Genomic DNA, 22,790 nt, shown 5'->3' on the forward strand with positions numbered 1-22,790 from the left:
TTCTTAGTCCTCCAACCTTGTTCGAAGGTGAACAAAATCTGGGGATTTGGGCTAAATTCTTCGGTTGGAACCCGCCAGCGAGGTATCCCCGAACACACCTCCCCATGCACGATGGCACACGGGGACCCTCTTCTCTGAGGATCACGGGTACAGGAAGGGAAAACCCGACCCCCTTCCCGCCCCCAACCCTCGTCCCCTCTCCCCTGCCCTGTTCACGAAGGGAGAAGGAGTTTGGTTGAACAGGGAGAAGATTCCTCAGGCCTGACAAGGAAAAGGACGGGCAGTGTTTTTCTCTGGGTCTGTGGGACAGCGGCTGCTCTAGAATTTCCACACAGAGGAGGAATGAGGCTGGGAGAAGAGGCTGGTGTGCTTTCCTCCCCCGGGGGCCCCGGGATGGCAGTTCAGGAGACGCGTTTGGTCCTGAGCTTCTCACGGAGCCGCATCTGTACAGCAAGCTCTTTCTGGCGGCCAAGGCCAAGGCGGCAAGAGGATCCCCACTCGGCAGGGGAACGAACACGGGCGTTGGTCTGCAGTGGGGCCTGGGAGACGCAGCAGCCTAGCAAAGCCCTCGCCCAGGCGACTCTCCTGATGGGTCCCCAGTTACTGTGACAGTAAAGCCGTGGGATGGATTCCCCTACCACCGGCACTATAGGGTTGGAGGAACAGTTACCCTGTCCGAAGACACTGGGACTCTGGCCACAGAGAGGCTGTGACCAGGGTTTGGTCAGACACAGAATTTGCCTCTAGAGGCAGAGGGGGTAAGGGGGCTGGATCTGGATCTGAAGTCAAGGGACACGGGGTACAGGGAAGGCGTCGGGGGCCGTGGAGAGAGAAGATATGGATGACTGACCTGAGGGAGATCCCTAATTTTTTAATTTATTTACTTTGAGAGAGAGAGAGAGAGAGAGAGAGAGAGAGCAGGGGAGGGACAGAGAGACAGGGAGAGACAGAGAATCCCAAGCAGGCTCCAGGCTCCGAGCTGTCAGCACAGAGCCCGACGCGGGGCTCGAACCCACGAACGGGGAGATCATGCCCTGAACCGAAACCAAGAATCGGACGCTTAACCGCGCCCCAACACAGATCTAATTTTAGGAGCTTCAGGGCTGGACGGGAGAACATCAGCCTTCCCAGATGACCACCTATGTCGGGATGGGTTTGATTATGCTGCAGTGACAGCCAATCCCGAAATCTCCGCGGCGGGACCCAGTGCAAAGTTCTCTCTTGCTCCGCTCCGCGTCCAGCCCTGGCCCGCAGGAGGCTCCGTCCCGCTCCCGCAGAGACCGGAGCTGGCGGGATCGGCGTCTAGAACAGCAGAGGCAGAGAGGCGCCAGCCTTGGAGGGGCAGGGCAAGGACTAAATGCTCCGGGCCAGAGGTGAGCCGCCTCCCTGCGGAGCTCATCGTGACCCCACCCGCCCGCAGAGGGCTGGAGACCCAGTCTTCCCTGTGTCCAGACGGGTGACCGCTCCCAGGGGCACACCCAGCAGCTGGCTTCCTAGGCTTTGCAAAATACCGACTTTTTTCCTATCAGCCCTTTGAATGGAAATTCCTTCACCTCCGGATGGGTGACACTCTCTGGGAGGTGACAGCAGGAACATGGGGCCTGGCTAGGGGCTGACTTGAGCCGGGAGGCTCTCTGTCTCCAGAACAGATGACCCAGGGACTCACCGCAGCCCCTTCCTCCTCCCATCCCCTGCTACCCCAGCCGCACGCACGCACGCACGCACGTGCCAAAAACAACAATGAAATGGGAACCAAATCTGTTGGGTTTTATTGAATTCACTGGGCTCAAGGACAGAAAAAAAACGAAGGAGGGTAGGATTGTGGGGTGAGGACAAGAGCTAGGGAGGGACCCCACACACACACACACATATCCAGGCCAGGGAGCTAGCCCGGAGAAGAACTAGAGGTTAGGTCTAATTCTTTTTTTTTTTTTTTTTAATGTTTATTTATTTTGAGAAGGAGAGAGAGAGAGGGAGGGGAAGAGAGAGAGGGAGAGAGAGAATCCCAAGCAGGCTCCGTGCTGTCAGCACAGAGCCCAATGCGGGGCTTGAACTCACGAACCATATCATGACTGGAGCCAAAATCAAGAGTCTGAAGCTTAACTGATTGAACCACCCAGGCGCCCCAAGTTGGGTCTAATTCTAACCCTCCCCTTAAAGATGCTCCATCAAAGGGGACCACATGGCAGACTCAGGACACATATCCTTTCTTGCCCAGTTTCCAGGCTTTTCCAGAGAGGGAAGTTAGATTGGTGGGCCCTAGGTTCAGAGGAGAGTGGAAACAAAGAGCCAAGGTAAGAGGGGGAGTTTGGGGAGGGGGCAGGACTGGAAAGAGAGCTCAGTGTCCCTATGGGGTTCCTGGTGGGAGGAGGTAGGTTTTCACAGGAGAGGGAAGTAAGAGGCTGTCCCAAGTAGAGCAAAGGGTGATGGGGTTCCCCCTCGTGAAGGGCCTATTGTGCGTTTGACGTTAGCCAGCGGCTTCTGGCCCTGGACGCCCTCCTCACGTCCTCTAGCTTGAGCCTTTCTTGTAGGGAGGAAAGGAGGAGGGATTAAATGGAGACGCTGTTCTCGATGACGGGAGGGTCCAGGTAGGCATAGGGCAGCACCAGGCCTTGGTTCCGCTCCCGGATCTCCTGCGAAATCTGGGCCAGGCGGTTCTGGAAGGCCACGATGCTCCGCCGAGGGGCCTCCTCGGTGAAGTGCTGATCCGGATAGGTGCCCAGGGGCCGCTGGGAGAAAATCGGGTGGCGGTCGGGATGATGTTCAGGATGGGACGAAGAATGGAGGGTTTGCCAATATATAGTTAAGGTGGCTTCTAAGGGCATGACCCAGCCCTGGCTACTGCAAAGCAAACCCGCAGACCACCCCTCCAGACAACCTGCTTGGAGCAGCCTCCCCCACCCCCACCCCCAACACCCCCACAACACCTGCAACACCCAGGGAGTGTGGGACCTGGGAGTGCTGGGAGCCTAAGGTTAGCGCTCCCTCTGCTGGTAACCCTCTGCCTGTCACTCGGAGACTGTTTCTGCACCTGGAAGGGGGGATGGATTGTTCTAGAATATCTTTTTAAAGGTCCCTTCCAGGGGCGCCTGGGTGGCTCAGTCAGTTAAGCGTCCGACTTCGGCTCAGGTCATGATCTCACAGTCCGTGGGTTTGAGCCTTGCCTTGGGCTCGATGCTGGCAGCTCAGAGTGGGGAGCCTGCTTCGGATTCTGCGTCTCCCTCTCTGTCTGCCCTTCCCCCACTCGCACTCTGTCTCTGTCTCTCTCAAAAATAAATACACATTAAAAATTTTTTTAAATAATAAAGGCTCCTTCCAACGCCTGGTCCACTGTTCTGTGAACTAAAAGAGCACAACCACATCCTTAACACAAATCAACATAACGTGTTAACATGTTATGAAATCCACATAAGCACGCTCCGGCAGCCATGGCCAAGAATACACCTGTCGCCTCCCCGATTCAATTCAAAATGCAGCTCCTGAAGACACCCCCATTCTGAGGCACCTTGCCAGTCATTCCCACGCCATTGCCACACGCCATCACGCTTTACAGGGTGGCCAACCACAATCGGGAAATATCGCGGTGAACTACAGCGAGCGCCAGCCTGTGGCAGCAGGGGATGGCCCCTGTCTCTGTGACCAGACCACACGGCCGGCTCACCTCCGCAGTTCCCGGGGGCGCCCGGCCTTCTAACCAGCGTGCGCCTCCCGTCCAATAGAACCTTCATACAATACAACTATTGCCAATAATCCTGATGTTTACAAATCCTCGGTCTGGTTTGACTGCCCTGACGGGGACCTCCAACCGGGCCTCCCAGGACAGTGGTCACGGCGCATTTAACTTTGTCGTGCCTGACTTTCTAAGGAGATCTCTGCTGCCTCACCGTAAATGCAGTGTTTTCTGAAATATACTTTTTTTTAATATTTATTTTGAGAGAGAGAGAGAGAGATCGAGTGCAAGCAGAGCGGTGGGGCAGAGAGACAGGGAGAGAGAGAGAATCCCAAGCAGGCTCCGAGCCATCAGCGCAGAGCCTGATGTGGGGCTCAGACTCACGAACCGTGAGATCATGACCTGAGCTGAAACCAAGAGTCGGACGCTTCACCGACTGAGCCACCCAGGCGCCCCTCCGAAAGACACTTTTTCTCAAAACTCAGCTTGGGAGTTTCACCTTACACTGAGTTTTTATCAGCAATGACTATTCACGCTTATCAAAGGCTTCTTTCATATATCCAGATGATTATACGGGGTGTTTCTTTACCGATGTAATAAATCACACCGTCAGATTGCATAAGGTTGAATCGGCCTTTCATTTCTAGAATAAACTAGACTTCCTCATGGTGTATGATTTGTTTTACTATTTAGTAGTGGCCTTCACCGGCTAATGATATATTTCCAAGATGGTTGCAGCTGAGTAGAGCAAGTTTATCATTTTATTTTCTTAATTACAGTTAACGTGTGGCAAGCACTTGATATGGAGTGTCAAGAAGGCACAACAATCCTGTAAGACAGGCGCTCTTATCATTCCCACCTTACAGATGAAGAAATTGAGGCTTAGAGAGGCCCAGTTACACACCCAGGGTCACATAGGTGGGAAGCGAGGATCTGAGGCTGGTACTTTCCCCTTGAGACCCACTTCCCTTCTTTTTTTTTTTTTTTTAATATTTATTTATTTTTGAGACAGAGAGAGACAGAGCATGAACGGGGGAGGGTCAGAGAGAGAGGAAGACACAGAATCGGAAACAGGCTCCAGGCTCTGAGCTGTCAGCAGAGAGCCCGACGCGGGGCTCGAACTCACGGACCGCGAGATCATGACCTGAGCCGAAGTTGGCCGCTTAACCGACTGAGCCCCCCAGGAGCCCCCCCACTTCCCTTCTTATAAGTCACCACCTCTGCCGGGTGCCGGCATCCAGCTTCCCAGCAAAAAGATTTGGGAAGCTTCCGCTTTCTTTTCTGTACCTTCAAGCAGCTTGAAGGATTTAGGAATTACTTGCTCCTTGAAAGTTTACCAGAATCTCCCTTTGAAAGGAGGGGGATCCGATCTTTTACACCTTTTCCATGTATGGTCATGGTTTTCACCTCTTCTGGTGTTCTCGTTATTGTTTTCCTAGAAAATCATCTCTTTCAAATGTGGCTGCATAAAACCGGAGGCAGTGCTTTCTTGGCATTGGTCCCATTTTCTTTTTTTTTTAATTTTTTTTTTCAACGTTTATTTATTTTTGGGACAGAGAGAGACAGAGCATGAACGGGGGAGGGGCAGAGAGAGAGGGAGACACAGAATCGGAAACAGGCTCCAGGCTCTGAGCCATCAGCCCAGAGCCTGACGTGGGGCTCGAACTCACGGACCGTGAGATCGTGACCTGGCTGAAGTCGGACGCTTAACCGACTGCGCCACCCAGGCGCCCCGGTCCCATTTTCTTAACTGGTGGCTGGATGCCTTTCCATTCCTAATGCTGTACGTCTATGTCCCCTCTTATTTCTCATGATTAGGATTGTCCCTGGTTTATCTTACTAGTCTCTTCAAAGAGTCCGTTTTATGTCTTGTCTATCAGATTGACATCTAAGTTCTGGAACTATAGTGGAGCTGTCCAAAAAAGCAGAACACAGAGGGGCGCTTGGGTGGCCCGGTCAGTTGAGCGTCAGACTTCGGCTCAGGTCATGATCTCGCGGTTCATGGGTTCGAACCCCGCAGTGGGCTCTGTGCTCACAGCTCGGAGCCTGGAGCCCACTTTGGGTTCTGCGTCTCCCTCTCTCTCTGCCCCTCCCCCACCTCTCTCTCTCTCTCAAAAATAAATAAACGTTTAAATTACCTGACACCCAGCTGGTGTCGGAGAATCATGTGATGTGGGAACACCCCCCCACACACACACACATTTAGTGGCCAGAAGTACTGAGTGAGAGTACTGAGAATGGGAACAGAGTATTGTGTGAGTAGAACAAAAACCCCAGAGTTTTTCCTTTCTAACAACAAAAACGAATGTCTCCGAGTCCTTGGGAAATGGAACTAGGAAGGAGCAGGACCCAGGTACTCGTCCCTGGCGTCCTCAAGCTCTGATAGCGCCTCTGCACCAAACGGAGCCAAGCACGAGAAATAAGGATATTCCCCAGACGTCAGAGGGCTTGTGAACAAGACCAGGGGGGCAGAGGCAGGGCCAGTGCCCCAACATGTGAACGAAAATGATGGTAACTGGTGATCAAAGGGCTGTTCCCCTGGCCAAACCAGGTTCCTGCCTCCAAAGCTGCCCCTCCCAGCCATCCACACTGCCAGGAAGGCACTCTTGCTGAGACACAAATTTAGCCATGTCACCCCTGGCTTAATGTTCTTTAGTGGCTTCCCCATCCTGCTCTGAATGAACGCTGTGCCCGCACCGAACTGTTTGCAGTCTCACCAACACCCCAACGGACTGACCTTCACTTCTTTTCACTTGGTTGTGCCTTTCCTCCTGCCTGCCAGCTAACCCTGCCCTTCCTTTGCCTGTCAAGCTCCTACTTGTCCTGCAGGTTTTAGCTTAGATGTCACTTCCTCCAAGAAGCCTTCTGGGGTTCGCCCACACTCGGTCAGGTTCCACAAGTCCCCATTCTCACCTCTATCACGAGACCAAGCTCACGAGGATAGGGTTTGTATCTGCCCACCAACATCTGACACATAACAAATGCTCAAGAAGTACATGTTCGTGCATAAACGATTCTGACGACGCTGTTGTGCCCTTGTCCGCTTCCCTGTGTGTCTCCTCAACTAGGCCACAGGATTCTTGAAGGCAGGGAAGTCTCACTCAGCTTCCTATGCCTGGTCCCCAGTGTCATGTTGACATGTGGGAGGTATCCAAAATAATGTGTGTTCAATGTTTGGATGAATGGATGAGGGGTTAATGGATGAATGGTTGATGGATGAATGGATGGATGAATGGATGGATGGATGGATGGATGGATGGATGGATGGTTGGCTGAGTGGATGGATGGATGGATGGATGGATGGATGGATGGATGGATGGTTGGCTGAGTGGATGGATGGATGGATGGATGGATGGATGGATGGATGGATGGTTGGCTGAGTGGATGGATGGATGGATGGATAAGTGAGTGGGTGGATGGATGGATGGATGGATGGATGGATGGATGGATGGATGGGTGAATGGATGAACAGATGGGTGGATGGATTGGTAAACTGGTGAATTCAATGGACGTTATGCCCTAGCCACTAAACTGGTATTTGCTTCAATGTATGTCTTTGGGGATCAACTATCACTTCCTAAAGAAACTGAGGAACCCAAGACAGCTCAGCAGTGGACACAAATGGCAGCACTCAGTCCCCAATCCCCCCTGGAAACCATTGCCACTGCCCAGGCCCTGTAAGCCCCCCACTTCTACCCCACCCCTACTCCACCCCATCCTCCATACACACCTGGTCCTTGGGCTCCTGGCTGACCAACCAGAAGAGGAGAAGGTTGTTACAGGTGACGTTCACTTCTGGGAGGGTGTCTAGATAACTCTCCAGGGTGGCGGTCCCCTTGGTCTGGGGTGGGGGCTGCCTCATCGATGATGGGGTATTGGGCATCCAGGCCCCAAAGTCATGCTGTAGGGACCCCGCCCCAGTTGAGTCAGCTGGGCAGAGCAGGGAACCAGCTCCTTCATCATCCCAGTTCCCACAGTTAGGAAATGAGAGGATGGTGGAAAGGGAAGACAGGGAGGAGTATAGGGTAGAAAGTTCCAGAAGTGGGGTAGGAGGCTCACGCCTTGTCACTCCCCATCCAATGTTCCACGACTGGGTAGAGTGAATCACCAAGGAAGGAGAAGGACCCAGAGAGGAGGTAACCCCAGCAAAGGGCCTTGGGCTGGCATGCCACCCAGAGTGACCTGATACTCCACCCGGCTGCGTCCCCGCCATGATGGGGCCCCATAAGTTCTACTTCCTACACAACACCAACTGGAGTCACCACCACAACTTTGGACCCACTCCACCCGCTCACCACCAGCCTCAGCCCCGATCGTAAACCCACCCCAACCCTGACACACCCACACTCTCAACCCCAACTCTGGCCTCACGTCCATGGTTGAGCCCAACCTTGCATAGCCCCGTCCCCGCCCCACCCAGGCCTGCCCCCTGCAGCCTCACCTGCCCACTGTTGACCGCGGCATGCTGGGCCGAGCAGTTGAAGATGATGGCAGTAAGGAACTTCACCAGCTCTCCCAGAGTGCACAGCCTTTGCGGGAAGCCTGGGTGCAGGAGGAAGGGGAGAGGGTGTAGAGGGAGGGCATGGGCTTCCCAGGGGCAGCTCGGGGCCGGGGCTCACCCCAAGGGGCGAGTGAGGACATGAGAGCTGAGCATTTGGCCACTGTTGTCTTCTGACTAAGATTAGGGTTGGGCTGAGGTTAGGGATGGTCATCACCAAGGCTTGCGGTCTCTAAAGGGGGTCAGGATAGGAGCTGGGTGCTGGGATCAGACCAGAAAACGCCCAGCCAGCACAGCTCACACTGGAGGAGCCAAGTTCAAGCTGACAGTCAAGGTGCCTCTGCTCCGTGACTGCCAAGGCACTTCTATCCACAGCCCCTCATAGCACTTAATGTTCAAATTCTCCCCAATTCACCAAGATTTGTCCAAGCACCCAGTAAGGGATCATCCACTGTGGGGCTTAGTGACAGAAACAGATGACCAGAGTGTCACTCAGAAGCTCTCAGTGATAGAAGCAGAGGTGGGGGGCGTGGGGGGCCCGGGCTTGGCTCTTTGGGGAAAGCGAAGGCAGGGAGAAAGAAGCACTGAAGCTAAGGCACTCAGGGGAGACTTCCCTGGGGCAAGAGAAGGGGCCCCCTTGAATTGGAAGAGTGGATGAGCTTTGAACAGAAAAAAAGATGACAGAGGAGGGCATGATGAGACCTCTTCTCCCTGTACATCACTGCTCACTGATCTCGTGCAAATCAATGGCTTTAACCCATTTCCCACTGGCCGGTGACCTCCAAATTCACGCCTCCAGCTCTGCCTGGACCCTGAGCTTGGCGTAGCCGTGGGCATAAATCTCCAGCCGCTACCTGACGCTCTAACTTGGGTGTCTACGAGGCCTCTCCAACAACATCCGCAAAACCTGACGCTTGACGCCACTATCCCACATACTCCCCAAGCCTGGCCCTCCCCCAAGGGTCTCATTCTGGTATCTTTATTCTTTTTTTAACGTTTATTTATTTTTGAGAGAGAGAGAGACAGAACATGAACGGGGGAGGGGCAGAGAGAGAGGGAGACACAGACTTGGAAGCAGGTTCCAAGCCATCAGCCCAGAGCCCGACGCAGGGCTCGAACTCACGGACCACGAGATCGTGACCTGAGCTGAAGTCAGATGCTTAACCGACTGAGCCACCCTGGCGCCCCATCATTCTGGTATCTTTATACAGCTGCTCAGGCCGAAATCTGTCCACTCCTTCCTCTTTTTACCTCGGATCAGCAAATACTCCCAGAGGCCAATCTGGTCTTTTAGAACCGTAAATCTGATCATGTCGCCCCTTGCTAAAACCCGCTATGGGTCTCCCACCCCACTCACCTTACCACTGCCCTGCTTGATCTGGCCCTCGCTCCTTCTCGGGCTTTATTTCCTTCCCTCCTGTTTTCTCTCTCACCTTCTCTACTCAGCCACGCAGGCCTTCCTGATATTCTGCAAACCTGCCGTCACGCATCTGCCTCAGGGCCTTTGCACTTGCTATACCTCTGCCTGTATAGTCTTAGGCCAGTTATCCACCAAACTATTTCCCTCACTTCCCTAGTCAAACATCACCTCCTCAGAGAGCTCTTCCCTGACCACCTATCCGAAACCACCCCCTTCCTCAACACGCATCTTCATGTTTCCGGGGGCTCATAACCAACCACCGAACATATTTATTTATTATCAGAGTCTCCCCACTAGAATGTTAAGCTCCGTGAAGGCCAGGATTTCTGTCTGTCGTGCTCACCGCCAAACCCCAGCACCTAGAACAATACTTAATATGAAGAGCCCAGTAATTATTGGTTGAGTGTAGTGAATGCCTGAGAAGGTAAGAAGGCAGGGTGGGAAGGAATGTGCCAGGCCAGGCGGTTTCTGGGCACAATTTCAGAGGATTACCAGGGCGGTGGCCCCTCAGGCCTGGCGGGCAAGCAGCAAGGGGCTGAGAAAGGTGAGGCCTGCAAAGAGACAGGTGCTATAATGCAGGGACTGGGTGGTGACAGTACGAATTGATGGGGACAGTAAGAATTGGACACCCAACTGGGTTTGGGGAGACAGGAAGACAGAGAGGACATGAGCCAAAGATGACTTCAAGGCTTACAGTCAGGAGAGAGAGAAGCTGGTACAGCCGAACAGGCCAGGCTTGGGGGAAGGACCGGGCACCTGATGGGGGGCATGTGGGAATTTTCTGAAGGTTCTCTTGGTGGTGGATATTCTAACCTGGAGGGCTGAGATTAAACGGCAAGGAGGTCAGACGAGCTGTGGGAAGTTTTCTGTAGCTCCTAGTGTTTATTTGTTCCCCTTGAAATATGGAAGCAAAAGTCACACTGACCGAAGCTGATTGATCAGTGCGTCTGCCTTAAACCAGGAATCTGGGATTAGCTCGCAATGTCGGAAGAGGTGTTTGTCAAGCTGAAGAATGCTCTGATGTATTAAGTCAGAGACAGGTTTAATAATGTAAGCTAGGAGAGGGGCGCCTGGGCGGCTCAGTCGGTCAGGCCTCCGACTCTTGATTTCAGCTCAGGTTAGGATCTCACGGTTTGTGAGTTTGAGCCCCGTGTTGGGCTCTGTGCTGAAAGCGTGCAACCTGCTTTGGATTCTTGCTCTCCCTCTCTTTCTCCCTCTCTCTCTGCCCCCCTCCCAGCTTGTGCTCTCTCTCTCTCTCGAAATAAATAAACATTAAAACATAGTAATAATAATAGGGGTGCCTGGGTGGCTCAGTCGGTTAAGCGTCCGACTTTGGCTCAGGTCATGATCTCACAGTTCATGAGTTCGAGCCCCGCATCAGGCTCTGTGCTGACAGCTCAGAGCCTGGAGCCTGCTTCTGGTTCTGTGTCTCCCTCTCTCTCTGCCTCTCCCCTGCTCGCACCCTATCTGTCTGTCTGTCTCTCTCTCTCTCAAAAATAAAATAAACATTAAAAAATTAAAAAATAATAATAAAGTAAGATAGGGGAGTCAACCAACAGTAATTAGATTCCCCCCATCCCAGGTCTCAAATAGGAAACAGCCCCAAATAGGAAAAACAAAACAAAAACTGCCTTTGGGGGAGGAGCATTCAGGACCAGGCCAGCCCAGGATTAACAGTGGGCTTGCAAAGCAGGGGATGGGTCATCCTTGAAATATCCCAAAGAGACCTTGTCACCACCTTAACCCAGAAATCACTCGGCATCGCTAACAGTGAGACAACCTGACCCTACTTGCCTCCCCGTGTGACGCAACGCGGGGAACATAGCATCACTTGAGAAATATTCTTGCCCCAACATTTAACCTTTAGATGTTACTTCCCATCGACAGAACACACAGCGAGTAGAGTAGCAAGCTGAATGACCTCGCGAGGAAGCCACTGGATTAACTCGGAAGGTGACACATTCTGCAGAACAGCTAGTCCCGCGTTTTCAATCCAGCTACGGCAGATGTCACGTGATTTAAAGTGTGGCGTCCGGGGGGCTCAGGGGGTTGAGCGCCCGACTTCAACTCAGGTCATGATCTCATGGTCCGTGGGTTCGAGCCCCGCGTCAGGCTGTGTGCTGACACCTCAGAGCCAGGAACCCGCTTCGGATTCTGTCTCCCTCTCTCTCTGCCCCTCTCCCGCTCACACTCTCTCTCTCTCAAAAATAAATAAACATTAAAAAAAAATAAAATTTGTTGTTTAAAGAGGAGGGGAAAAGCCTCAGGAAAAAAAGCATAGGATGTACTTCAAAGGCTGGTCCATAAGTAAGAACTAAGTAACAGGTGAGGCCAGGGAGGGCACCGAGTCCTTGGGAGCTTGTGGTTGGGGGATGGAGAGGAGATACCTGAGCTTTCCCGGCCCAAGAAGGCCTGAGCAAAAATCTCGCTGACCCAGGCCTGCAGCTCCGTGTCCCGCTGCACAGATGCGTCGCTAGGATAATAGTAGCCCACGATTTCTGAGACAAAGCTGCAGAAAAGACATGCAAATGCTGCGGGCCTGACCTTGGGCTCAAGGCTGGCCAGAAATCCAAGGCCCAGTGCCCTGATGCTGGGGAGAGCCAGACAGCCAGCACCCACTGGGAGCCTACCAGGGTCCAGCGGGGACGCCCAGATCCGGATGGAACCCAAGGGCCCAAGTTTGGGCACTCCCGAGTCATGGGTACTCGGGGCCTCCTTTCCACACAGGCGTCTGGGGGGACAGTGCACTGACGAGAGAGCCTGGGGTCCCAGCCTACACTTCACCTGCCCTGATTCCTCTGGACACCCTGCCCTTTCCTTTCTCCCCCGCATTCATACACAGCCCAGGCTCTCCCCAGGCCACAGCTACCTGTCGTTTCACTGAGGACCCCAACCCCAATTCTCACCCTTGGGGTGCTCCATGCTGGGGCCTGAAACACAGCCACCACCCCCAGCCCCAAGCGCCCCAGCCCGCATGAGTACAGGCGTCCACCCTGTCCCTGAGCCAGGAGGCCCTGGTGAGGCCAGACTGGCTGCAAGGTCCCAGGCCCGCACCCCGCACCTCTGAATGGCCGCCCAGATCTTCAGGCCATCGTCTCGGTAATGGTAGTTGGGGATGGTCAGGACGCCGCGGGCCCGCAGGCTGTCCGGAAGGCAGAAATCGGTGTAGGTGAAGTGGGCCAGACCTGTGCTTATGAGGTAGAGGAGGCCTTGCCTCCCGCCGGACGTCACCTGACAACACAAGACAGCTGGGCTTGGGGACGGCCCAGACCCCACCCCAGTGCTTGGGGGCAAGAGGAGGCTAGTGACTCAGCAGGGGGGAATTATTCAGTTAACCAAGGAGCCCTTGGTCCTCCATCGAGGGGCCTGCGCGGGCTGCGGAGGTGGCGGGCCTCCTACGTGCGTGGGAGGTAATCCTTAGGTATTTGGTAACTAACGCCGGGGAGGCGGGGACGAGAGGGCCAGCTCGGCGCAGGGTCAGCGGAGGATGTGGTCAAAGGGGAGCCGGCCACCCCCACCTCCAGAAACTAAGAAGCCAGGGGCCTGCAGGTGCGGAGCCCGTGGGTGGGACAGAGGGGGCGGGGACAGGGTTTGCGGGCGGGGCAAATAGGGGCCGGGGCGTGGCTTGTGGGAAGGATCTGGCAGGGACCGTGGAATGGGATTGGAGGTCGTAGAGGCTTGTGGGCGGGGCAAGTAGGGAACCAATGGGGGGAGGAAGGCGGGGCTTGTGGGAAGGGTCTGGCAGGGACCGTGGAATGGGATTGCAGGCCGTAGAGGCTTGTGGGCGGGGCAAAGCGCCCCCGGGGCGGGGCTTCAGAGACGGAGCGGAAGGGGGCCGGAGGGCTCACGTGGTCCACCAGGCCGTCGGGGTTGAGCAGCGTGGCTCGAGCGATGGTGTTCACCTGCAGCGTGTAGCGAGTGTGGGGAAGCAGGAGCTGCGAGCGGGATGAGGGCGCAGGAGCCGAAGGTCAGGGGAGCCGGCCGAGCTGGCCCGCCCCCTCTAGCCCGGCCCGGGGGTCTCACCGACCTTGTAGACAGGATGGCACAGCGGCAGTTGGCGCAATGTGGCCATGGAGAAGGCCTCGCACAGCAAATGCGTGCACAAAAAGTGAGTGTTGTGCTCGTGCACCAGGAACTCCGAGTTGCGTACCCACGTCTTGGCCAGCAGCCAGTCCCAGTAGGAGTCAGTGGGCAGAAAGATGGGGCTTTGGGGCCCGGGGTTCTGGCTGAGCTGCGTCCAAGAATAATAAGGGGGTTGAGGCTCGAGGCTGCCGGCGTGCCGCCTGAGCCCGCCCCCGAAGCCCGCCCCAGGTCTCACCTGGATGGCCAAGGGCACCAGCGCCCCCTGCGGGTTGAGCCACAGCAGGCAGAGCGGGGCGGCCACGTACTGCTGGCGGCCGTTGAGGCAGTGGACGGGGGCCTCCTCCAGGATCCAGTAGTCCGCTAGGAAGACATTCCCCCTCTGGGGAAGGCGCACAGAGGCTCACAAGTGGCCCCCGACCCGCGCTCCACTGCCTTCTCTGTTCTCCGTCCACTCCCACCCCGATTCGGGCCTCAGTAATACTTGGCGCTTGCGCTCACGTCCAGAGTTAGATACCCAACCCTTCCCAGCATGTCCGGAATGAGGTCCAGCTGAGTCCCGCGTTGCACAACCTCCCACCTGTGTAAGCTGGCATCCTCTCCCCACGCCCCTGCCTGGTCCCTCCTGCTCTCTCCACTCAGTGACCCTGTCAGTGTATCCAACAACAGCAAGATAAACACACATAGAATTGACTGCGACGTTTCCAGCCTCCTGGAGGATGCCCGAGGGCTTGGCTGCCGCAGAGAGACTGGCCCATCATTTTCTCCCAGACCCTCAGAGCTCCTACTGCCCCGTGATTGCTCCTCCTGTGTCTCCTTGCGCTGCCTTCCCCCTGTCCTAACATAGCTTTCTTTGGGCCTCAGCTCTGGGGATCTTGGAAGCCCCAGAACACGGGCAGGGCCTTCTCCTCCAGGCTGTCCTGCTCGCTCTTCACCAGGCCCCATCTCAGGCTTCCAGGCATGGCTGAGCGCCTTCTGGCCCCCACCTCCGTTTGCACCAATTCGAAGCCGGTGCTGCCCAGCGGATGAGGCCTGCAGACTGGAGGTGGCCCCAGCCGTCCGGCCCTTACCGGCCACGCCCATCCTGTATCCATGACGACAAATCACCCACCTCTAGTTCTGTCTGCAGGCAGGTGTCCGGACCCAGCGAGGGGGCCACCATGTCGTGGGTGACAGGCAGCTTGCTGGGCAGGCTGGAGAGGCAGTGGAGCATGACGGGATTGACACCATTCAAATACTGGTACCCAAAGAACGGGTCCTCACACCAGTGCTCGGTGACATACTCTAGGGGGCAAGAGAGGGGACCACTGGGTCTGGAAGCCACATCCCTAGATCCTCCCCGTGCCCAGTCCTTTGCTCCCTTGGTTTAGGCTCCCCTCCCAGCAGCCCTGTGAGGCAGGTGACATTAATCAATTTCACGCAGGACCCTGAGAGTCAAAGAGACGGAGTGACTTGGCCCAGCCGAGTGGCGGTGCAGAGACCCGAATCCCAGCCTGGCCCCAGTGACAGAACTCGCGATGGTCGCAGTAGGGGAAGAGAGGCCAGTGCCCCTGGTCAGGATTAGGACTCCCTAAATGACCCTTGACCCTCTCCCAGGCAGGTGGAGTGTCTCTCTGTCCTCACTCCCCTATTCCTGTCCCCTCCCAGGGAAAGGGGAGACAGCATGAGCTCCTAAGGGGCCTCTGTGATGGTTGCCACTCACGAAACCAGCAGCCCCACGCACTGGGACCCCACAGTCTCCCTGGGACGGCTGGAGGAGGGCCCCTTCCCAGAATGGGGCTGAGGGTTCTGAGCACGGGGTAGGGGCGGGGGACAGACATCTGCCCGGCTCTGCACACCTGAAGTGACGGTCTTGTGACACCAGAAGATATTCCGGATGTCATCCAGCTTCTTCCAGGAGCCCTTGTGGTCCAGCAGTCCTCGAAGCTTCATGCCCAAGGACCTGGGGGGGGGGGGGAGGAGAAGCGAGGTGGGGCCTGGGGCTGCCAGGGGCACTGTGCCCCCAGCCTAGAGTCCTGGAGGGACCAGCCAAGGTCAATTCCCAGAGCAGAGGAGCCTAACAGTGTGAGCGTGAGAGAAGTCTAGTGGCCAGTTGGGGCTTCGTCGGGGTGACTCCACATGGATACGCACAGGGGTGCACGGGGCTACGTGTTGCAGACGAGTTGTCTTCATTGGCGTTTTGGCTTTTCTCCAAGTTTCCATCTTGTCACAGACCTTCACTGACCCCTGACTGCCTACAGGACAAAGCCCCAGCTGCTAGGGCTGGCTCGGAAGCCTGCCACCAGCCGGTCCCTCCCCACCACGGCCTTCTCACGAAACTTAACCGGAGGTATGCTTTCTACACCAGACTGGTAAACGAGGGGTTGGCAGCCTGGGGGGCCGTGCACTTTTCACTTTGTGGGCACCTGTACTGCTTGAATTTTTTACAGCAAGCATGTGGTATTTTATAATCAGGAAAAAAATGCTTGGGGCGCCTGGGTGGTTCCGTCAGTGGACATATCGGTTCATTTTAATCACTCACTAACGGAGTCAAGGCCAACGGGAGGGAATGCGACACCCAACAGGTGGGTTTGCCGTGCGCGGTGGGGAAGGCAGCTGTGTGAGTCTGCTCAGATGCCATGAAGGATGCGGGCAAAGGCGCATCTGTGACGTCCCCAGGGACAACTTCCTGAGTATCTGCTGAGCTGCCCGCCCCTCAGGCCACAGCATTTGCTGAGCACCTGCCCAGGAAGGCCCGGAAGAGGGGAGGAAGCAGGCGAGAGCTCGGTGTTAAAGCAGAGAGTGAGGAGGCAATAAAGGAGAAAGAAAAGGTCTTCCTTTTCCGAGGGCCTGGCGCACCCCTCCTCCAGAGCGTCCTGCCACGGCCCCCCCGCACTGGAGCCCAGACACAGCCCCTCGTCTCCATGAATCCCCCACGGCTGTCAAACACCAGCTCCCTCCGCCCACAGCTGTCTCTGAGTCCCAGCAGACCGTCCTAGATCTCCGGGGCCTTCCCTTGCCTCGTCCAGACCCACACGTCCATCCGGGGACCAGCTCAGGTGACTCTTGTCCAGCAACCCTGCCACATCCTTTCCCTGAGGCCTGAGCCACCTGCAGCTGTCTCCAGACGTTCCCGAGCTCACTCTCACCTCACCTCTGCTCCCCTCCCACTAGTCCTGCTCCCAGAGAATCGGTCAGCATAGGAGCCCCGAGGATGAGGATCCAGCCTCTTGCCCTGGACTCCTCTGGACCTTCTACTGCACAGATATCCAGCCGAACCTGTCCGTCCTCCCTCCAGGCCAGCCTGGCTTTGCACAGAACCCCCCCCCCCCCCCCCGCCCCACCGCCCAACTCCCTGCTCAGCTCTACTCTCCGTGGCCCAAAGCCAGCTTCAGTCCCACTCGCCTTCTCAGGAGGCACCTGCCAGCCCCTACTCAGCCCTGCCGCCTCTGGCCCGGAGTGTCCACTCTACCCCCTCCACCACATCACACTCAGAGCCTCAAGCTGACTTGAGCTGCCAATGGCCCCTCTGATCCCTAATGAACGGTGCCACATGTCCCCCGGGGGACACAGCCCCTCGTGGCTGTAGAGCACATCCTAATACTACTACTCAGTCACATCCACCGAGACTGTTTCGTACTGGGTGTTGTCCTGCTTACTCTCCCCCCAACCTGTGAGGTAGGTATGCGTATTCCTGTCATCTGACAGATGAAAGTGTTAAGAGGCTAAGTGAAGATCAAGGTTACACAGCTAGAAAGTGTTGGTTCCGGGGTCTGAACATGACATGGTCTGACCTCACTTCCTTGAAACTTCAGGGCCTGGCCTCCCTGCCCCACTCAACATGGTCCCACCAACAGGGCCTGGGACTGAGCTCTGCACTGAGGAGGTGCTCAGTTAATTTCCTAGATTTGAGGAATGGAGAAAGGGGTGATGACAAAGGAAAAACAGGAAGTGATGGGGAGAAAGAAAATGGGGGGGAACACGGGGGCAGAGAGGGGGACATGGGAACAAAGAGGAGGCGATGGGGACAGAGAGGGGGATATAGGGACAGAGAGGGGACATGGGGACAGAAAGGGGGAGACGGGGACAGAGAGGGAGACATGGGAACAGAGAGGGGACATGGGGACAGAAAGGGGGAGATGGGACAGAAAGTGGGACATGGGGACAGAAAGGGGGGAGATGGGGACAGAGAGGGGGACATGGGGACAGAGAGGGGGCATGGGCACAGAAAGGGGACATGGGGACAGAGAGGGAACATGGGGACAGAGAGGGGACATGAGGACAGAGACAGGGACAGGGAGGGGGACATGGTGACAGAGAGGGGGACACGAGGAAGAGAGGGGGACATGGGGCAGAGAGGGGAGAGATGGGACAGAGACAGGGACACAGGGACAGGGAGGGGGATATGGGGACAGAGACAGGGAGACAGGGACAGAGAGGGGGACATGGCGACAGAGAGGGGGACACAAAGACAGGGGCACATGGGGGCAGATGGGACAGAGACAGAGACACAGGGACAGGGAGGGGGGACATGGAGACAGAGGAAGGAGATGAGGATAGAAAGGGGGACACAGGGACAGAGAGGGGACATAGGGACACAGATAGGGACACAGGGACAGAGAGGGGGACATGGGGACAGAGGGTAGAATGAGGACAGAGAGGGGGAGATGAGGATAGGGAGGAGACATGGGGACAGAGATGTGCAGAGGGGACACGGAAGGAGGACACGGGAAGAGTGGAGGCAGAAGGCAGACTGAGCAGGAGTGCAGGGAGGGCAGTGGCCTCACGCAGGGATGGCGTTGAAGAGCAGGGAGACCGTCTTGGTGGCCGAGTAGCGAATATTGGGGTCCATGTGCAGCAGGGACGGGAAGTCAATTTTCATGGGGAAGCCAGGCAGGTACTGATTCCCGCTGCTGTGGGGGGGTGGGCAGAAAGACAGACACCAGTCAGACGGACCTGCAGCCCACGCCCCTTAATTCCCTCCCTCTGCCCTTGCCTTGCTCTGGACCCCTGCCCAGCCCCCTCCGCTCTGGCCTGAAGCCACCTCCCCGCCAGACCCTTGGGGTCACCTCTGCCCCTTCTGTCCTGACTCCTGGATTAAACCCTAGTTGTCTTCTCTCCTGGCTGCCCGGGCCCCATCGTCCCAACCTTCAGGTCACGCCCTCCACCTTCCTCCCAAGCCTGGGCTCCCCTGTCACCTGTCCCCTTGGTCTGTGCAAGGTGCCGTCTTGGTCAGGGCAAATTTCTTGTCTGTTTCCATCTCCTCGAAGTTGCTGACGTCTATGATGCCAGGGAAGCCAGGGGCATAGACCTTCCAGCTTCCAAGGGAAAGAAAGGGGTCAGAGGTCCGACTGAGAATAAACATAACCTTCTTTAGATTTTAAAGACGTGACTTTAAATTAAAACTCCCAGAAACCACCCACTTTCTGGGTAGGTGACAAAGAATTGGAATTTCCTCCCTGAAGTCACTGGGCTGCGGGTCAGAGAGGCATTTGGGGACAACGTGAATGTCCAGACTGGTTTGGAGCTGGGTTTGCATTCAGATGGAGATCGTGGCCGCTTTGGGGTGGGGGAGAAGGGGGGCAGGAGGCTGAAGCTGGGGTGAGCCCGGTCAATACCAGGGTCGTGTCTGACATCTGGGTGACATCCAGGGTATCTGTGGGTTGAGTGTGGATTCGCTGAGAATTGTTGGTACTGGTGTGAGTCAACCTCAGACTGATGTGAGGTTCAGATGAAGGTCCTGATTGGATCTGAGGTCAGAGTGAGTAGTATTCTGATTAAGGCTGAGAGGGGACAGTAAAGATGGGGGAAAGAAGTCGAATTAGGCAGGCTCACCGGTAGCATTCCTGTCGACTCTGGAGTTCCCGTCTCCTGTGATCCAGAAGGAGGGGCAGGGAGTCCTGACAAATAGTTGTGGCTGTGGGGAATGAAAATCCCTCGTCCTATGAGCCTCTTTTCAAACAACACCTCCTCCAGCGAAGCTTTCTTGAACCCCCTAACCCTTGAACCCAATCCCTCTCAGCAACATAGATACCCCACGTTCTTGTGTGTTCATCAGCAGAAGGGACTCAGGACAACCTCACCCCGAAATTGTATCAATCTAATCACCTGTATGTTTATCTCTTTCCCAAGAGTCTTTGGGGGCAGAAATTACCTTGCAGTCGTGTTTTGTGTTCCCAGCATCTAGCGTGTGCCCCCACGCCGTGCATGTAACATGCACTTGACAAATGACTGATAAACGGATATATTTGGGGAAGCGATGGGCAGATGGATGTATTATGACGATAGATGGGCATTTAGACGTCTATGAAGAACCCACTAGGGGGCGGAGGGGGGTAAGTAAAGACCCCTCGCTTTATCTTGACCTGGAACATCACCTCTCATCTCTAACACGTTAACACCTGGACCAGCCCTGGTCTTGCCTCTCAGTGATCTCAGACAGCTCAGGAGATCTGGGGGTCCAGAACCTGAAGGAGCTCGAGCTGGGCATCCTTGGAAGCCCTCCCCCGCCCCCAAAGGCAAGAAAGAATCCTAACAGCACCCACAGGGACTTCGTCCACGCCAGAAAAGCCAGTAGTAGTTGCCAGGGCCTTTCCAGCTCATTATTCAGGCCTTCCACACCTGTTGACTCAGTTGACTGTGGTCTGACCCCACGGTGGGTGCCAGAGGGATTCACTCTGGGGAAGCACAGAGGGACTCTGTGTGTGTGTGTGTGTGTGTGTGTGTGTGTGTGTGTGTGTGTGTGTGTGTGTCTAGGAGAAGTATGTGTGTGGAGACTGTGTGTGAATATTGCCCAGAAGTTCAGGGTTCTAAAGGCTCACTTTTTTCAGAAAGCATTTACTGGGGAGTTCTGAGTTCTAGGTACCCTAACCCCACCCCTGTTCCCTACAACCTGGGTTTTGTGAAACCCCACCCATCATTCCATTTTTTTTTTTAATGTTTATTTACTTTGGAGAGAGAGACAGAGCAGGATCAGGGGAGGGACAGAGAGAGAGGCAGACGCAGAATCCGAAGCAGGCTCCAGGCTCCGAGCTGTCGGCACAGAGCCCGACGTGGGGCTTGAACCCACAAACCGTGGGATCTGAGCTACCCAGGCGCCCCATGCCCACCCCTAATCCCAACAGACAGCGGCCAGCCCCTGCCTCTGGCCCACCTGTTCCTGGTCGCAGCTCTACGGTGCAATAGCCCTCAATCCACTGATAGCAGGGGAACTGGGTGCAGGTGCCATCGGGGGCCTTGACACAAATGAAGCTGCAGTACCAAGAATCCTTGGGGAAGAAAGCATAGCGTTCCTTGTACAGACGCAGCAGCAAGAGCTCCCCCAGCTCGGCTGGGCAGCGCACCTTGTATTTCTGCACCTGCGGGGGTGGGGGGGGGACCAAAAAGCAAGCAGGTGAGAGGCCAGGAACCGTGGGGGGGGGCATCCTTCCACCTTCCAAGGGGCATCTACGCCCCCACCTGTCCTGGCATATAATTAAGCCACGCATTGCCTTTGTACGAGTTGGGAAAAGGCACCCCCTTCTTCCAAGCAGTGGCAGCCACAGAGACACCGGGTGCGGGCAGAGAGGGTTCTGGATTTCACCAGCCTCCTTGGCTCCCACACCTTCGTGTAGGCCACCAGCAAAAATCCTGGGGTCCTGGTGGAGGCAGGCAGATCCCCTCCGGAGAAGAGGAAACCCGGACTCACAGAGGGCAAGCCACCTGCCCAAAGCCCACCTTCAGTTATGGGAGGAGCCAGGGAGAAGGTGAAATTCTCTTGACCCTGCCCCCAGCCCAGGGCCCCTTCTTCACAGCCCGGCCTGAGTAGGGTTTATCACACCCCAGGAAAGACAGGATGGTGAGGAGGTCAGAGTCGGAGTCCGGAGTCCCCCCCAAGGCTGGACGAATGACCTGGGGGAATGACCCCTCCCCTCCTTCAGGGTCCCCTGCTGGCCGCGACCCTCAGAGGTCGCCCCTCCCTCCCCTCCCCTCTGTACTCACCGATCCAGTGGCGAAGTCCCTGCCCAAGCGATCCAGCCGCTGCTTGGGGCTCTCCCCGCAAGTGCCCAGCAGGGTGACAGAGATGTTGTCCAGGGTCCCCGCCATCAGGTAGGGACCGGTGGTCACACACACGCTGTACACGGCCATGGTGGGAGGGAGGGAGGGAGGGATGTCCCGGCAACGATGACTCCAGCAAGCAGCGCCTCGGAGGAGGGGAGCGGCGGGCCGGGCTGAGCTGAGCTGTTGCGCTGCAGGGCCACGGAGTCTGGGGGCAGGGGCAGGTGCACCTGGAAGGAAAGGCCCAGGGTTCTCTCCGTGGGGTGCTCTCGGGCTCGCTCTCCTCCCCGGAGCTCCCGGTCTCCGTCCTTGCTCACCGCGGGCTCTCTCTCCTCCCCTTATACTTGTTTGCTGACCTCTGGCACAGCCGGTCTCTCTGGCTGGCAGGACCGGGCTCACCCAGATGAATATCAAGAGCCAGAGTCCCACTGGGAAGGGAGGGACCAGACGCCAACGGGGAGACGAGGAGCAGGTGACACCCGTGTGGTTGGGACACTGTCCCGCCGACTGATACCCTGGGGCCCCGGCCCGCCCACTCCCCAACTTGCCCCGAGACCCTCTCCTCCTCTCTCAGCCGGGACTGGGCCCAGGGCACCCGCATTGCCTACTTGTGAATCATCCACGTGAATCACTGTGCACAGGTGAGCCGTACTCGGCATCAACCACACATGACTGTCGACTCACGCAGGTGAGTCGCCCCGAGTGCACACCGCACCGGAGTCAGCCGAGCACAACTTTCCTGTCGCTTCCCCTGCGCGCCGCGGTCCCTACGCCCGGCCCTCTGTGTCCCCGGTTCGCCGCACGTCCGATCTCGGTCCCTCCCTTGGAAATGGGGCGGATCAGGGGGCCAAAGCGGACTCAGGGCTCACGGCGTCGGGAGGTCCCCTGTGGCATCCGTTCCGCTCCGGGCCCGCCCGGGGCAGTCAGGGCGGCGGCATCTGGGTCACCCCGCCTGCTGGGAGAGCGATCCGCCTGGGAGGCCCGCAGCCGGCAGCGGCCCCGCGCGGCCAGAGCCGGTACTGCAGCGGCCCCGCCTCCGCGGCCCTTCCCCCGCAGCGGCCAGACACCGGCCGGTGCTGTGCCAGACGAAGGACAGGAAAGCGCTG

General features: G+C 56.6%; 1 protein-coding gene and 1 long non-coding RNA gene across 7 annotated transcripts; one reads left to right on the plus strand and one right to left on the minus strand.

Moving 5' to 3' along the window:
- Positions 1-1,918: 1,918 nt before the first annotated feature.
- On the minus strand, positions 1,919-22,632 carry ALOXE3 (arachidonate lipoxygenase 3). Of its 6 annotated transcripts, none has more exons than XM_027047381.2 (16): positions 22,293-22,632; positions 21,628-21,914; positions 20,801-21,005; positions 19,483-19,564; positions 18,846-18,965; positions 18,435-18,560; positions 15,507-15,610; positions 14,780-14,952; positions 13,907-14,050; positions 13,616-13,819; positions 13,437-13,523; positions 12,650-12,819; positions 11,976-12,097; positions 8,112-8,212; positions 7,401-7,571; positions 1,919-2,729 (listed from the first exon to the last, which is right to left on the minus strand). In XM_027047381.2, the coding sequence occupies exons 2-16, from the start codon at positions 21,772-21,774 to the stop codon at positions 2,550-2,552; spliced, it is 2,136 nt and encodes a 711-aa protein (XP_026903182.1). In that variant the 5' UTR covers positions 21,775-21,914; positions 22,293-22,632; the 3' UTR covers positions 1,919-2,549. The 6 variants fall into 6 exon arrangements, with proteins under 6 accessions (XP_026903182.1, XP_026903181.1, XP_026903184.1 ...); XM_027047380.2 differs by lacking the exon at positions 22,293-22,632 and adding an exon at positions 22,002-22,146; XM_027047383.2 differs by lacking the exon at positions 22,293-22,632 and having other exon boundaries at positions 20,801-20,915; positions 21,628-22,086.
- Positions 12,835-16,978, plus strand: LOC113595940 (uncharacterized). The gene is made up of 4 exons (XR_008294158.1): positions 12,835-13,137; positions 15,864-15,997; positions 16,123-16,706; positions 16,822-16,978. It is a non-coding gene; the product is annotated as an uncharacterized LOC113595940 (long non-coding RNA).
- Positions 22,633-22,790: the final 158 nt, after the last annotated feature.

Source organism: Acinonyx jubatus, chromosome E1, assembly GCF_027475565.1.
Source record: "Acinonyx jubatus isolate Ajub_Pintada_27869175 chromosome E1, VMU_Ajub_asm_v1.0, whole genome shotgun sequence".
NCBI lineage: Eukaryota > Metazoa > Chordata > Mammalia > Carnivora > Felidae > Acinonyx > Acinonyx jubatus.